We start from the raw sequence: 14,070 nt of genomic DNA on the forward strand, positions 1-14,070 counted from the left end.
TGCAAATCAAGGAAGCAACATGTGTGCATTTGGTTATAGATTGAGATGTACCCTGTCTTTCCCTTTATAATAACTCATTGTTAGAAAACTTGACAATAGCAATGGGGAGAGAATTATGCACACGTTAAGTTTTAATCACAGTCACTGGCATAAACATAAGAAAGGTTTTACTCTCTAACTCGTTCTTTAAATCAAACAATGGCAAATTATAAGTATCATCTAGAAACTAAAGGGTCCCCAACAGCTGTTCTCAGAGGTTCGTCTTCAAAGCGGATACAATTAAAGGGTCAGCAGCAAAGAGATGAGATAACATAATACTGCTTCTGAGCATCATACATATGTACACAATCACCTTTGTATATTTCAAAGCTTTCTGCCTGCTGCTTTTCGCTTCTATATTTTGCATCAGATTTATCTTAGGGCAGACATCAGTTTGTTAACCGAGGCAATGGTGAGCAATATAATATGACATCCTGCTATAACATATTTGATTATCACCATATATTTTCATAATTATTATTTAAAATTAAACACAATAAAATAAAGCTAGCTAACAACACGCATAACATGTTCAAAGCATTAAATCTTTTAATTCCTTATTATAAACAAATCCTGTCCTTTCAAATTGATGGAGACAAAAGTAAAATAATATAATGCAATACTGTATACTGGCGCATTTGAGAACACTATATTAAGAAATTGAATTTAAATGCTATTACTCTAAAATGGTTTCAGAATAGATTGGAAACCATGCCTAAGGTTCCATGCTAAAAGTAGGAAGCCACAAAATTATTTATGAAAACGTCATCTAGATTCTATTCTATGCAAACCCTGTGGTTACTAAATCACTAAAGAATCTATCACAACTAAATTATTAAATTTAAAAAACATTTCTCTAACTGAAGTTGCACCAGTCAGTCATCTTAAATGCTACAGAATTATCAAAAAAATAGAAAATATATAATAAGTACTAAAATCCATTGACCAGCCAAACAGTACTCATTTGAAACCTCTTTGCTCCAAACTAAATTGTCAGGCAAAATATAAAATATAATTCACCTTAACTTTGATCATGGGAGTCAGCTCCAGGTCTCCTCTGAATATAGTCACTGGAGAAATATTCCGAGCTCTTACTGCACTCAGCAATGATACTGGACTTTCAACAATTGAAATCTCTGCCTGTGCTCTCTTAGAAAACCTTTTTAGAAGAGAGACATTTTCACGGAATATATCTGAGCTTGCTAGTCCAGGTAGTCTCTGTTGGAGAACAACAACATCAAGTTTCATACTGTGCTCTTTCATCTGATTAGCAATCACATCTACCTGATCATCTTTTGTTCCTTCATCGGGATCTTTAATCACTGATCGAGCACCTGTGATTAAATATAGGCGTTTATTCACTTTATCTCCCTTCTTCCCTGCTCCATGTTTCTTTATCAGCAAGTCCATTCCAACCACTAAAGCATCTAGAACTAGTAATCTGTTAAGGAATATTGTTTGTACCCGCTGGATTGACAAAATAGATCAACTGCTAAATATTTAAAACTTACACATTATTAGAAGATAGAAGAGAAAGTTTTAGCATATTTAAAATGTAGTGGAAGGATTGTAATTTACAACAGATGTGCTACCATTTCATCTTTTACAAGTCTTGCTCAAATAATCACCTCTCCACACCCCAAGCAAACGCAATGATTCTAACAAGAACTATGTTATTTCAAAGATGCTATACCTCAAGAAGCACAGAATGACGGTGGAGAACTACATTAACCAACATGCCTGCAAGGAATTTGTGTCTGATCAACAATTAAGGATACAATCCCCTTGGGCTCTACCCCTTGGTAGTTCATTTAGATATTCAAGAAGATCTTCCTCAACAACCCTTATTGGTCTTTTAACAGCCACACTTTCATAGCCACCAACCTCCTTCTGCAAATCATTATTAGCTTCTGAAAAATAAGACACAGAACTATGTGAGGAATCCCAAGCCAAGCCATAAGCTCTAATGGTCAAGGTTTTAGTTTAAACATACAAATGAGCGTGTATGGTGATTATATCAAAATCAGCATAACTATTATTCTTTCTCCTAAGGAGACAAATGCATTGCAGACTAGAGACATCATTATAATTATCTTTATATGTATATAATTGAATTCATGCTCTCAAAAACAGTGAAGTGACTTAATTGTGAGTTTCATTATAAATGTAGCCAAACACATGTCACAAACCGTAGACAGAGAATAGGTACCAGATCAATTTCATACATATATATGTTGTCCACATGCATGCAGACAGACAAGCACACCAGCAGTAATGCAATATGATAAATGCATTGATTAAATTATAACAAACACATTTTGAGCCATAAAACAAAAATGCATACATTCCTGCTTCACTGCATGCATATATTTATGATATAAGTGTTAAGTGATGACATGACAATGGCCTAGACGGAAGATGATAAAGCGCTATGCAATGAAGACTTTAGCTTCTGACGAATCTTTATCCCACCAATCAAGCCAATGGCTACCCAATTTATGAAGCGCCCTTCTTGATGTGGCCAATTTCAAGGAAGTTCATCGGATAAGAAATTAATGCATCCCATGCATTAATACATTTATGGATATAAGTGTCAAATGCTGACATGACAAAAGCCTGGACAGATGATTATAAATTTTATTCAGTGAAAACTAAACTTCTAACAAGTCTTTATCGTCCTGATCTACCTATTTGGTCTTGCTGAATCGTCAGAATTATTTGGGAACTTATAGAGAACAGATCAGAAAATGATGATATCTTGAACAAAAGAATGAGTTGTTCAAATAAAGCTGGATAATCTACCTAACTTCCAAATAGATCTTCTGGCTCTAATGAAGCTAGGAATTTCCCATCATTTCAGCATTGAATAAATTTGTGAATGAAGCTGTATTTGAAGAGAACTGTGTTATGATGAACCAGTAGACCTATTTGGTATACATTGCCACAGTATTTCTTTCAAGAAGTTCCAATCATTTCATGCATTAAGGGCTCGTTTGGTTGCTGGCGTAGGAATTGGAAATTAGATTTGAGAATGGGAATGGGAATTGAAATTGCAATTCCAGACCCATTTGGATCACCTGGGATTTGATTGGGAATATGTTAATCTCATGTTTGGTTGTACACACTTGAAGTAGAATAGGGAATAGGAAATTAATTTATTTAAACTTTTTAATAGCATACATGATACTACTGAATACTAGAAACATAAACGTAGATTTCTTTGCTGTCTGCTTCGTGCGGCCATTTTTAATGTAGATTTGGTGCAGAAAAGTTAAAATTAATGAATACAGAAGTCAGAAAGTGAATGATCTATTGCTCCGGTTTGGAGTTGCATAGAAGGGAACTGGCAGCAGTTTTGATTTGTTCTTGTTCTCCTGCAAGATTTGGTTAATCCAACCTGGAAATTCCCTGCAAGTTAAATAGAGCCCCTTCAATTTCATATTCTTCCTGCATTCGATTTAAGGGGTCAAGATGAGTCTGGAGCTGCCTATTCAGCATTTATACTGCAAAGACACTACATATGTACATGGATTAGTGCCATGTCAGCAGAGTGAATGAAATACAAAGAAGCATTTGTCAGCATTGCAAGGGGGTCCGTTTCAAGAGCATGTTTTTGAATAGGAGACCGGAGGCCGCCATTTCAAAAGCACGCAAGGGCACCCATTTGTAAACTGCACGGCCGTCAATTTCTTCAACCAGTGCCAACATTATGAAGGAAAGTTGACATGCTCAAGGCTTATAAAATGTGGTGTCATGTTTTGTTGGCATCAATGGCAATGGCCACCACACTGAACCCTCTGCAGTAGCGTCCCTGGCAAACTAGAGGACACAGGTTCCATTCTCCTGTTTGCCCACCACAACCATGTAAATCCACGATTCCGTCACTTGCAGCCAATCCCTCTGCACAAAAAGAGTGTGACCTGTTACAGCTTCCTTCCGTGTGGCAGAAACTCTGGACAGATATTCAGAGTATGATTTCTTTGGCACTCTTGCTAGAATTTGCAAGCTCATGGACATCGCACTTGGATTTGAAAAAAATTATCAAATAAGAAAAAGTCATAATGGGAATGGGAATAGCCTATTCCAATAACAAGTATTTTTTGGAATGGAAATAAGCTCATTTTGGGGCCAAAATGGGAATATGTATTCCTATTCTCAATTCCAACTTGGCGCACCAAACAAAGAATACAAAACATTTTCTAATTTTCTCTTCCTATTCCAGTTGTACTCCAGCAACCAAACAGGCCCTAAGAGCATAAATATTTACTAGAATAGAACACTGATTTGATGAGTAAATCTATTTCAGTATGTTTAGCCATTGCATTCCTTTTAGAAGTAGCCACATGGGACAAGATATATTTTCGTTGTCTTATGTTCCGTGCTTATACTCAAAAAACATTTTGGATGGTAACCGAAGTACGAAACAAAACGCACATGAAAACATGGTGGTCGTACGTTTCAAATGATTTACCACCAAAAGGACCAAGAAGGGGGGATCAGAATGCTTTTTCAGGATAACCAAGCCATCGTGACTCACTCCAAGAAGAGTCTCCTCCTCAAATGTGATAAGATTGTTTTAAGCTATAGAAAAGTTATATGTTGCCAGTTTGTTGGCATTCGCCACCAGATCCAAATCCCGTTCAAACTGAATTTGTGATCTAGGTTGATATGTCTGAAAACTTGCATATAGGAAGCTTAAGGACTTTAGATTCATCACATACAAACCTAGGTGAACCAAGAAGGAACTACAAAAACCTATCTGGTTCTATACTCCATTGTTTTCACTTTGCTTAATAGGTTTTACATTTGACTTTGACTATGTTACATCAAAATGAATGTCTAGACCTTACAATGCCATCTAAACCATTTAAAAGGTCAAAATGAACTCACTTTACTTCACTGTGATTTGAAAAGACAAAAAACATTTCCTTTTTGTTTAACTTTCATTTTGCTTGTCATTGCACAGAGAGAGTTAAAGCATGAAATATTCTGACTCAGTTGCATTAATATTCCTACGTGCATGTAAAAGCTCATTCACTACCAAGAAGATGATAGAAAAAGACCATAGAAGGTTGATAAGCCTGCAAATTTGCACAAGGAGCTGCTTTAGATAGGTGGACCCACCCCAAACGAACTTAGGTGAAACTAGAAGGAACCACAACAAACACATCAAGTTTTACTTTCCATTTGTTTTTGCTTTTCTTAATGAATTTTCACAATTGACTTTGATTAGAAGACCAAAATAAATCTCTAACCGTAAAAGTGTTATCTATAGCATTTAAAACACTAAAACAAACTCATCTTACCTCACTTTGATTGCAAACTATAAAAACATTCCATTTTAAGTTTTTTGAACTCGCATTCTTGCTTCACATTAAATGTTCCAGCCTGATTGCATTGTTATTTATTCACACATACAAGAGCCATTTTCCTACCAAGGAGATTATAGAATAAGATTTTTGAACACGGGGTAAATTTTCTTCACGGACCAATCCCAATTCAAAACAAACCCAAATTCTCCTCTTTGAAATATGTTGATATGATAGAAGTAGTTCCAAATGCTAGGAGATATATTTGGATTTGCAAAAGGTGTGGTGTGAAGTATTCAGGCTCATACTTTCACTCAACTGTGTGGGCTTCCCTAAGCAAGACATCAAAGCTTATCCTAGAAAGAATGGAGTAAATGTGCCATCAAAGTAAACTATAGCATATATTCATGAGCAGGAGCACACAAATGAAGCAGCAAGCCTTAAAGAAGATCACCTTTAGGCTTTAAGCAAATATATAATCTCAAGGAATGAAAACCCTTCTACCCACATCTAATCCTAGTGTTGTGGTAGACAGCCATTCATTCTTTTACCACCTTTCAAAATGGCATTTCAAAATGAAACTCAAGAGATTGTCAATCAACACATGGCAAGATGTATCTATTCAAATGAGTTGGTTTTTATATTGTTTGCTCACCATATTGACCAAAATTGTGGGAAACTCTAAGAGGCATTTTTTTAATAACTCAAAAACCAAAGTTATAAAGAGGTATATGGCTGCTTATTGGACAAGGAGGCGGAGCTTGAAGATGACTCGCTAAAGCCCATAAGGGATTCATGGGCTAAGACAAAGGAATCCATTATTTTCAATGGATGGAAGAAAGCTGAAAAAATAGCCCTTGATCAAAAAGGTTACAATATCACATAAAAGAACAATATTTGTTGTCATTGACTAAAAGGTGAAGATTAAGGATGACCAATTTATTGCTACCATCCTCATCACAACCATTAGGGAAATGGACCCTTGAAAAATTGTTCAATTCATAATGGGCAACAAAAAGAATTGTAGAACTAGCTTGTTGGTTGTCAAACATTATTCCACATCTCTTTGAGCAACTTGTTTTATCCGTTATCCACTCTTTTAGACGTATACTACAGTGTTAAATGCTGAAGAAATTCAATTGTTCATTAATGATCATGACAATGTAAGACATATTTAGACCATTTTCAAAATTGGGGCTACTCAAAGATAAAGGAAGCAATGTGAACTTAATGTTTGACTTTAGCTAGTTGAAAAACATTTTTTTAAACATTTGATTTATTATTTGAATTTTTTTTAATTGTTATATTTTAATTGTTCAATAGGTTGAGAAGTTGCATTTCAACTCCAACAAAATTGACTTGAAACAAATTTGGAAGTTCCAAATAGTATTTTCTAGCATAATTAGTATTACCCAAACTTGATCCATATGGAGGCAAACCAATACTAAGAAGGCAATGAATATTCAGTAGATTATCATTGATTACTATGAATGGGATAGCATGAAATATCTGCCTATTTTTACTATACCCATTATGAATATTGTTTGTTCTACTCGCATACACCAACCTTGCTGAGGGATACATGATGCCATGACTCGATGATTCAAAAGTCAAAAACCCATCATAAATGAGAAAGAGCAAGATCCAAAAGAAACTTTCTAAACAAGTGTTCAAAAATATTGAAAAAGGATAAACACAATGACCAACTTGTGTAATAACCTCAACCGGTTATAACTTCATCAAACACCAACTTCTTTTATAATCAGTAATTAGGCATGTGGTCAAACATTTGGCATGCCACTCTTATACTGGACTTCGATTTATATTGTGATCTTGTAGGCTTTGCAAATGGATTTTCCGATATATGCAATGGAATTAAAATATCCCACTGTTAAGTCCTTGCGAATACTATGCCAAGAATTAGGATTACAAGAGTGGAACAAATATAAAACTGTTATTAATGCTTCATCTACAATACTGAAATATCAATAATCTGCAAAACAAACACTGCCAAAACTCACATCATCTACTGAACATTAAGCAATTATCATTTAGATTAAACTGTGAACCTTAATATGATAATCGTAGCCTCCAAATGATGGTAATCAAAAGCAACCAGGCGCCCAAACATAGTTACAAGATGCCAAGCAGTCACAGGAGAAGTCTAACGCCTCTAAAGACTCCAGATTCTAGGCATTTGATGCAGATTAAGCAGACTGTAAATACCAGACCCGAATCACACCGCATAACAGTGCCCAACTGTCAAACACAGGCCTAATAAAGTCAGGTTGCCGACCCCAATGTAAACGCTGATCCCAAATACTTAATTCGTAGGCCTCTGAAAATGGAGACAGGCTTCTCCAGTATCAACGCAGGTCTGCCATTAGTTTCAGACTTTCAACAACACTCCAAATGCTGCCCTGAATCTGTAACAGCAACCACTATTGCAGATCACAGGCCCAAATAGATGAATTGATACGCTCTATCCTTGCATGCAGGGGTGTTGGAATGTGACGCCACCCTTTAGGGATGATGAACAACTCCACACAAACCTCAATCGCTGCCACAGGTAGGTAATAGCAGCCACAAAATGCCCAAAGATTTCCCCCAATTAAGATTGCAGGATGAGAGATTAAATCCACAGTCATCAAGTCCTTCACACAGTCAATTTCCTTTGCATAAAATAACTCCTCAATCACAGATATCACGCTAAAGAAGTATGGCAAAATTGCTATACAACAACAACACTTCGCAAAACAACGGCAAGGATAATTCCCAGATTATACAATCAATCGGCTGGGCTGAATACTGGAGTCCAAGCTATGCTTGTATACCATCCCTATCAAACTTTGACAACTATTACTTACTTCGTGGAAGCGGGATCCCACACAGAAGAAACGTATCACAATGCAACTCCACTTCCTACATGAGCAAATAATCCAATGAGAAGCTGGGGCTACGTCCAACTTCTCGAACTATCTCAAGGGGCTTCGTCCTCAAGAATAACCAGTCACATTTAAGCAACAAAGATTGTCTTCAAGATATAGATATATTTCATGGTGTCAATCCCAATGTAGCTCCACGCTTTTATAAGCTCGATATGAGGAAGACACAAACAACTAGGCAATGTGGGATAAAAAGCCAATTTCGTCTTTTCGTCACTTAAGTTACTTTTGTCATTAAGTAACTTTATATTTGCATTTTATGATATTAAAGTGACTTTATTATTATAAGGTACTTTATAACTTTATAATAACATTAAAATATTTAAATAAATCACTTAAGTCACTTGAACTTTATTATCTCTTGAAATACTTGTTTGATTGCCATGCCGTTTGAAATAGGAATTTTTCCTCATAATTCCCCATGTGACCAAATACACTTTCTAAAAATAGAAAGGGTCCATCTCTATTACTCCCGACTTACTATACAAAGTATGGCAAATGAAGTCCAAATGATATCAAACGAAGGCCAAATCCACAACTCCCTAAATGATGGAGATGAATCAATTCTCAGAAGACCCTCTAACCATACACATTTGCCTATAAGGGTCCAATATTAGGCTAATCCCTAAAATTTTGATGCTGGCAACAAATGGGGACATTACAACTTGCCATATCTTCTTGCTTTTACATCAAATTGAAATTACTATTATGTTAGGGTTCTTATTATGCCAACAAAAATTGTCTCATACAAAGATTACAAAGTTGCAAAGTGGACAGGCAACATTTGTGGACTCCTTAATCCAAAATTGTAAAAACGTAATCATGAGTGAGTTTATTGGTTTTCTATCCTCAAATTGTTAATAATTTGAAGCTCTTCATAAAAAATTCAATAAGGATGCTCTTTTTATTTATTTAACTCTAATATATTATTTTGTCTTGATAGGTAGCTAGTGTGAGGAATACATGTCTGGTTGGCACTAGCAAATGCTAGTTATATGTTGTATTTATGACACATTTTGTCATTGATGCCAACATATATTCTTGAGTTCATGACAGACAAGGATTCTATACATCGTGGAGGATTACGAGGTCAGCGAAGTTGGAATAGAAGAGGACAAGCTATGCAAGCTTAGCACTATATTCATGGATGGATACAAATGCTACATCTATGTTCGCTTATGTTTTTGTTGAGTATTGGATGAGTTACAGTTCATTGTGAGCACAAAATATTGTCAAAGATAGTTGTTGGAAGATTGGTTCTATCTTATCAGCGAGGTAGAATTAAGCTAAGCAAGATTGGATCGTGGTTGAACACATGTTTGTGAAGCTATATTTGTGATAGCAAATCTTGGAGATCATCCTAGAAAGGTTGTGGAAGTAAAACGTGCGATATGTTTTATTGGTAGTTAATTATGTTGGTGAAACTTGTTGATCCTTATTGAAGATTGAGTTAATTATATTGTAACGGGTGGGAACCTTATTGTAATTAGATCATGTGGATGAAGCAAATGTTGAAGGACATTGGTATTGAATTTTCAGAACCTATAATTATACATTGGAAAAACACAAGCACTGTATATCAAAGAATCCAATTTTACATTCAAAGAATATCACTATACACATTGCTATTATCATTTTTTGAGAGAGTTGCAAAAAAGAAGATAAGATTCAAATATGTAAGTACAAAGGAACAGATAGCAGATATCTTGGCTAGACCATTGGCTAAGGACACCATTATCTCAGAGGTATGCTTGGAGTAATGTCCCCTCCTGATACAGAGTAAAGGATGCAACGGTGCATCAATCCAGTAAAATCAAAGCACTATTTATACACATGGACGTGATGCTTGATATTGCTTCCTAAGGGGAGTAGTCGTAGTGAGCAGAGTTAATTGAAGAACTCTTATGATTGATTTTTTATATAACAGTGTCTGTTGGCACTTGGTACACATTATTTTGTTGCAGATTGGTTTGATCCAAATCAAGTGCTTAGAGGAGGATGTTCATCAAAGGGGGAGCACTTCGGATTGATTTGGCATATTGGAACCTTTGTCATTGATGTCAAAGTGGGAGAAAATAAATGAAAAATCTTAAAAAGAATCTATTTATGTTAAAGGGGTGATAATAGAGAATGTTTAGGCTGTATATGTTGAGGATATTCAGAAAATTGTATACAGATGGAAGATTCGTAGGGAAGTTGTCTATGTTGAAAATATTCAAAAATTTGTTTGGAATTCATGGTTTTTCATAATATGTTGCCATCAATGCCAAAGGGGGAGATTGTTAGAAATATAGGTCTAGTTGTCACTTGGATATGCTAGTTATGTGTTGTATTCATGATAGGTTTTGTCATTGATGTCAACATATATTCTTGAGTTTATGACAGATAGGGATTTTGTACATCGCAAAGGATTATGAGATCAGCGAAGTTGGAACTAAACAAGATAAGCTATGCGAGCTTAGGATTATGTGTATGGATGGGTACAGATGCTACATCTATGTTCGCTTATGTTGTTGTTGAGTATTGGATGAGTTAGAGTTCATTTGGTGAAGACTAGTAGCAAACCAGTGTGCAAGAAATATTGTCAAAAAATAGTTGCTGGAAGATTGGTTGTATCTTATCAACGAGATAGAATTAAGGTGAGTGAGCTTGGATCGGGGTTGAAGACATGTTTGTGAAGCTATATTTGTTATAGCAAGTCTTGAAGATCATTTTGGAAAGGTCACGGAAGTAAAACATGCGATATGTTCTACTAGCAGTTAATTACAGTCGTTAAACATGTTGATCCTTATTGAAGACTAAGTTTATTATATTGTAACGTGTGGGAACCTTTTTGTCATAATGCTTTAGAAGGTGTAGATGCCTTAATCAAGACCTATGTGATCAATTGTACATTAGGGAAGCTTTAACAGGCCGACCTAATTAATTATTTGCATAGGGTGTAAATGAAAAAAAATTTCCTTGGTTGTAAATCATGTATGTAACATTGTAATGTGTGTAATGTATGTAATCAAAGGATGCGAGTTTGATCAAAGAAAAGAAAAGAAAGATTTGGTTGATGTCGGTACATCATATTTAACTTCAACGGAGTTGTATTGACAATTGAGTTGCAATATTGGTCAATTTAGTATATTGGATCTTAATAAAATATTAAGATAACCTCCCTTAATGGTCATTGTCTAACTGTTGTCCTCTGGAAACAAATTCTTCAAAACATTTTGTTGTTGTTCAGACCCTCCTTGGATCTGCAAAATATTAATGACCAAGAAGCCAAAATTCAACCTTAAAAGAACAAAGAGGGGTGCCCCTTTCTTCAGGATGCTTTGTAACAAGAGACAAGAGCCTACCACTCAGATGAGTCTGCCACTAACCCTCCAAAGATCAACAAAACATCTTACCAAAAATCATCATAAAATATCCAACCTGATGTTGGATAATAGAGCTGCTCTTCCCTAGAGATAGAGACAAACACTCAAAATAGGTAGCATGATTTTGAGGAAAAATCGACAAACCCTCCAAACTTTGCAGATGAGCATGATGCCCCAAAAAAAACTGCAACAATGCGTGATATTTTAGGAGAAAAATCAGAAAAGTTGAACACAATTATTGAGGTGAAAAATCAATCAAAACCCAACATAGTTTTTGAAGTGAAAATTCATTCAAAACTAGACAATACAAAGCATCATTTTTTAGGAAAAACAGTAAAACCCACTAGATAATTTTAGAGGAAAAAATTATAAACCCACAAAGGAATCCTACCCAACTTTGCAAATTACAGAATGAAAAAAAATTCAAGGGAAAAAATTATGAAAACCCATCAAAAAATTTAAAGGGCAGCAAAACACAAGACTTTGCATGGTAAACTAGCACATGCAAGTATAGGCAAGTACAAGCAACAAACATGCAAGTACATCCAAGTACATGCAACCCTAAAAGGAAGAGACTTTTGCTGCAACCAAGAAATCGCGAGATCAAAACCCTTAACCATACTTGCGATTTCCACCAAAAACCTTCGAAGACTAACTACAAAAGTTTCATAAAATACCTCCAATCATTTTTATTTCTAAAAATCGAAAAGCAAGTTTCGGGAAAAAATTCTAGATCAAAAGAGACTCGAATTTACTTGAAAATTCGCCAAATTTTATGAAATCCCATCAACCTGCTTTGATACCATGTAGATTTTGCCATCACACCAAAAGCACATACTAATAGTGGAGAGGGATCTCATTGTGGCTATAGTTGCTACGCCAACATCTTGTTCTATATTTTATGGGATATAGCAGTAGAGTCAATGTTAGGCTCTTGTCTCTTATTGCAAAGCATCTTGAAGAAGGGGGAACCCTTCTTTATTATTTAATGGGTGAATTCTGGCTTCTTGGTCCTTAATATTTTGTAGATCCAAAGAGGGTCTCAACAGCAGCAAATGTTTTGAAGAATTTGTCCAAAAGACAACAATTAGACAATGACCATTAAAGGAGGGTATTAGAATATTCTAATGTTTCTTTAATGATCATCTTAGTTAGTCTTTAGTTTATTAGGTAGTTTCTATTTTTGTCATTAGTTCACTATTGTTTCTTTTAGAAACATCGTCTTTGTAAATCTATATAAGGAGCTTTCATCTCCTTTGTTTAATACAACTACAACAACATCGATTTACCCTAACATGGTATTAGAGCGCAGCCATCAGTTCGAATCCCTCAAGCTCTTTGACCCTTTGTCCACGTAGCCTTGGATTATAAACATTGTATGTAGTAGGTACAAATCTCACATGATAAATGGTTGTATCCGGCTCCATCGTATGGGGGGTGTTGGTGTTGCAACTATATCCCCGATGCGATCCCTCTCCACCATCAATAGCTACTTTTGGTGTAATGGCAAAATCTACATACTTGTTATCCTAAAGATCTAGTCTTCATTGTTGACTGAAGCAATTTGGATAGTGAGTTCAGTTGTCTTCCTATTAGCCTTTAACAGGGTTTGAACCTTCTAACAAAGGTTCAAAGTCTCCTAACAGGGATCTATCCTCTAACAGGGACTGTTGTACTGATTGCATTGTATTTGGCTCCTAATAGGGTCACATTCTTTCACAAGGAACATTTATACTATCTTGTAGGTGTTATCCCCACTGGAGTTTTCCATCTAATCAAGGGTTTCCCTGGTCAACAAATCATTGTGTTATTGTGCATGATTTATCTCTAGCTATGCTTCATTGTTTTGGTTATTAAAGTTGGATATACCAAGTTGCATTAAAGTTTAATTTGGTCACAACTGCTTCACCCCCCCTAAAGTTGTGTATGGACTTTACTTTCTAACAGCTAGATCATTCGCATCTAAGAGAAATTACAGCCTATACTCCTATATATACTCAATTAAATGCAGCCAATTGCACTCAAATATGGCAAAGAATTTGATGTGCATACATTTCAAGTCAAAAATCATTTCGCACAAGTGTAATTTCCTTCTTGCATCTACTTAGTTTTGACTTCTTGTTAGCCTATTCTCAAGTTCTTGTAGGCTAAGCAGAGTTGATTTTCAGTCTAAGTGTCTTGTCAAGAGCTTGAGCAGTGGTGCAAGGGCCCAAGGTCCTGACTCAAACCACAATTTTGGACATGTTAGGTTGGTAATAAGTGTCTAAGTTGACACAAAACATTATGTTAGGTTTCAAGCATCTCTAGAGTTCATTTAGGCAATTTCATTCATGTTGTAATAGACCTATGAGCAAGATCTGGGTCAGTCAACGTTGGTCAATGCTAGGGTTTGACCAAAATTATGCATTT

The 14,070-nt window shown here is 35.6% G+C and overlaps 1 protein-coding gene across 1 annotated transcript in view; it reads right to left on the reverse strand.

Annotated features, from left to right (window-relative positions):
* KU80 (Ku80 family protein) overlaps window positions 1–14,070 on the reverse strand; it is a 124,867-nt gene that overhangs the window by 64,006 nt on the left and 46,791 nt on the right. Inside the window, exons 4-5 of the mRNA XM_089826528.1 lie at window positions 1,818–1,949; window positions 1,060–1,472 (exon numbers count right to left, since the gene is read on the reverse strand). Of these exons, the coding sequence (XP_089682654.1) occupies window positions 1,060–1,472; window positions 1,818–1,949 (545 nt within the window). The remainder of the gene's footprint in view (window positions 1–1,059; window positions 1,473–1,817; window positions 1,950–14,070) is intronic.

Source organism: Cupressus sempervirens, chromosome 4 (assembly GCF_028749045.1).
Source record: "Cupressus sempervirens isolate cs-2001-9-10 chromosome 4, ASM2874904v1, whole genome shotgun sequence".
Classification (NCBI taxonomy): domain Eukaryota; kingdom Viridiplantae; phylum Streptophyta; class Pinopsida; order Cupressales; family Cupressaceae; genus Cupressus; species Cupressus sempervirens.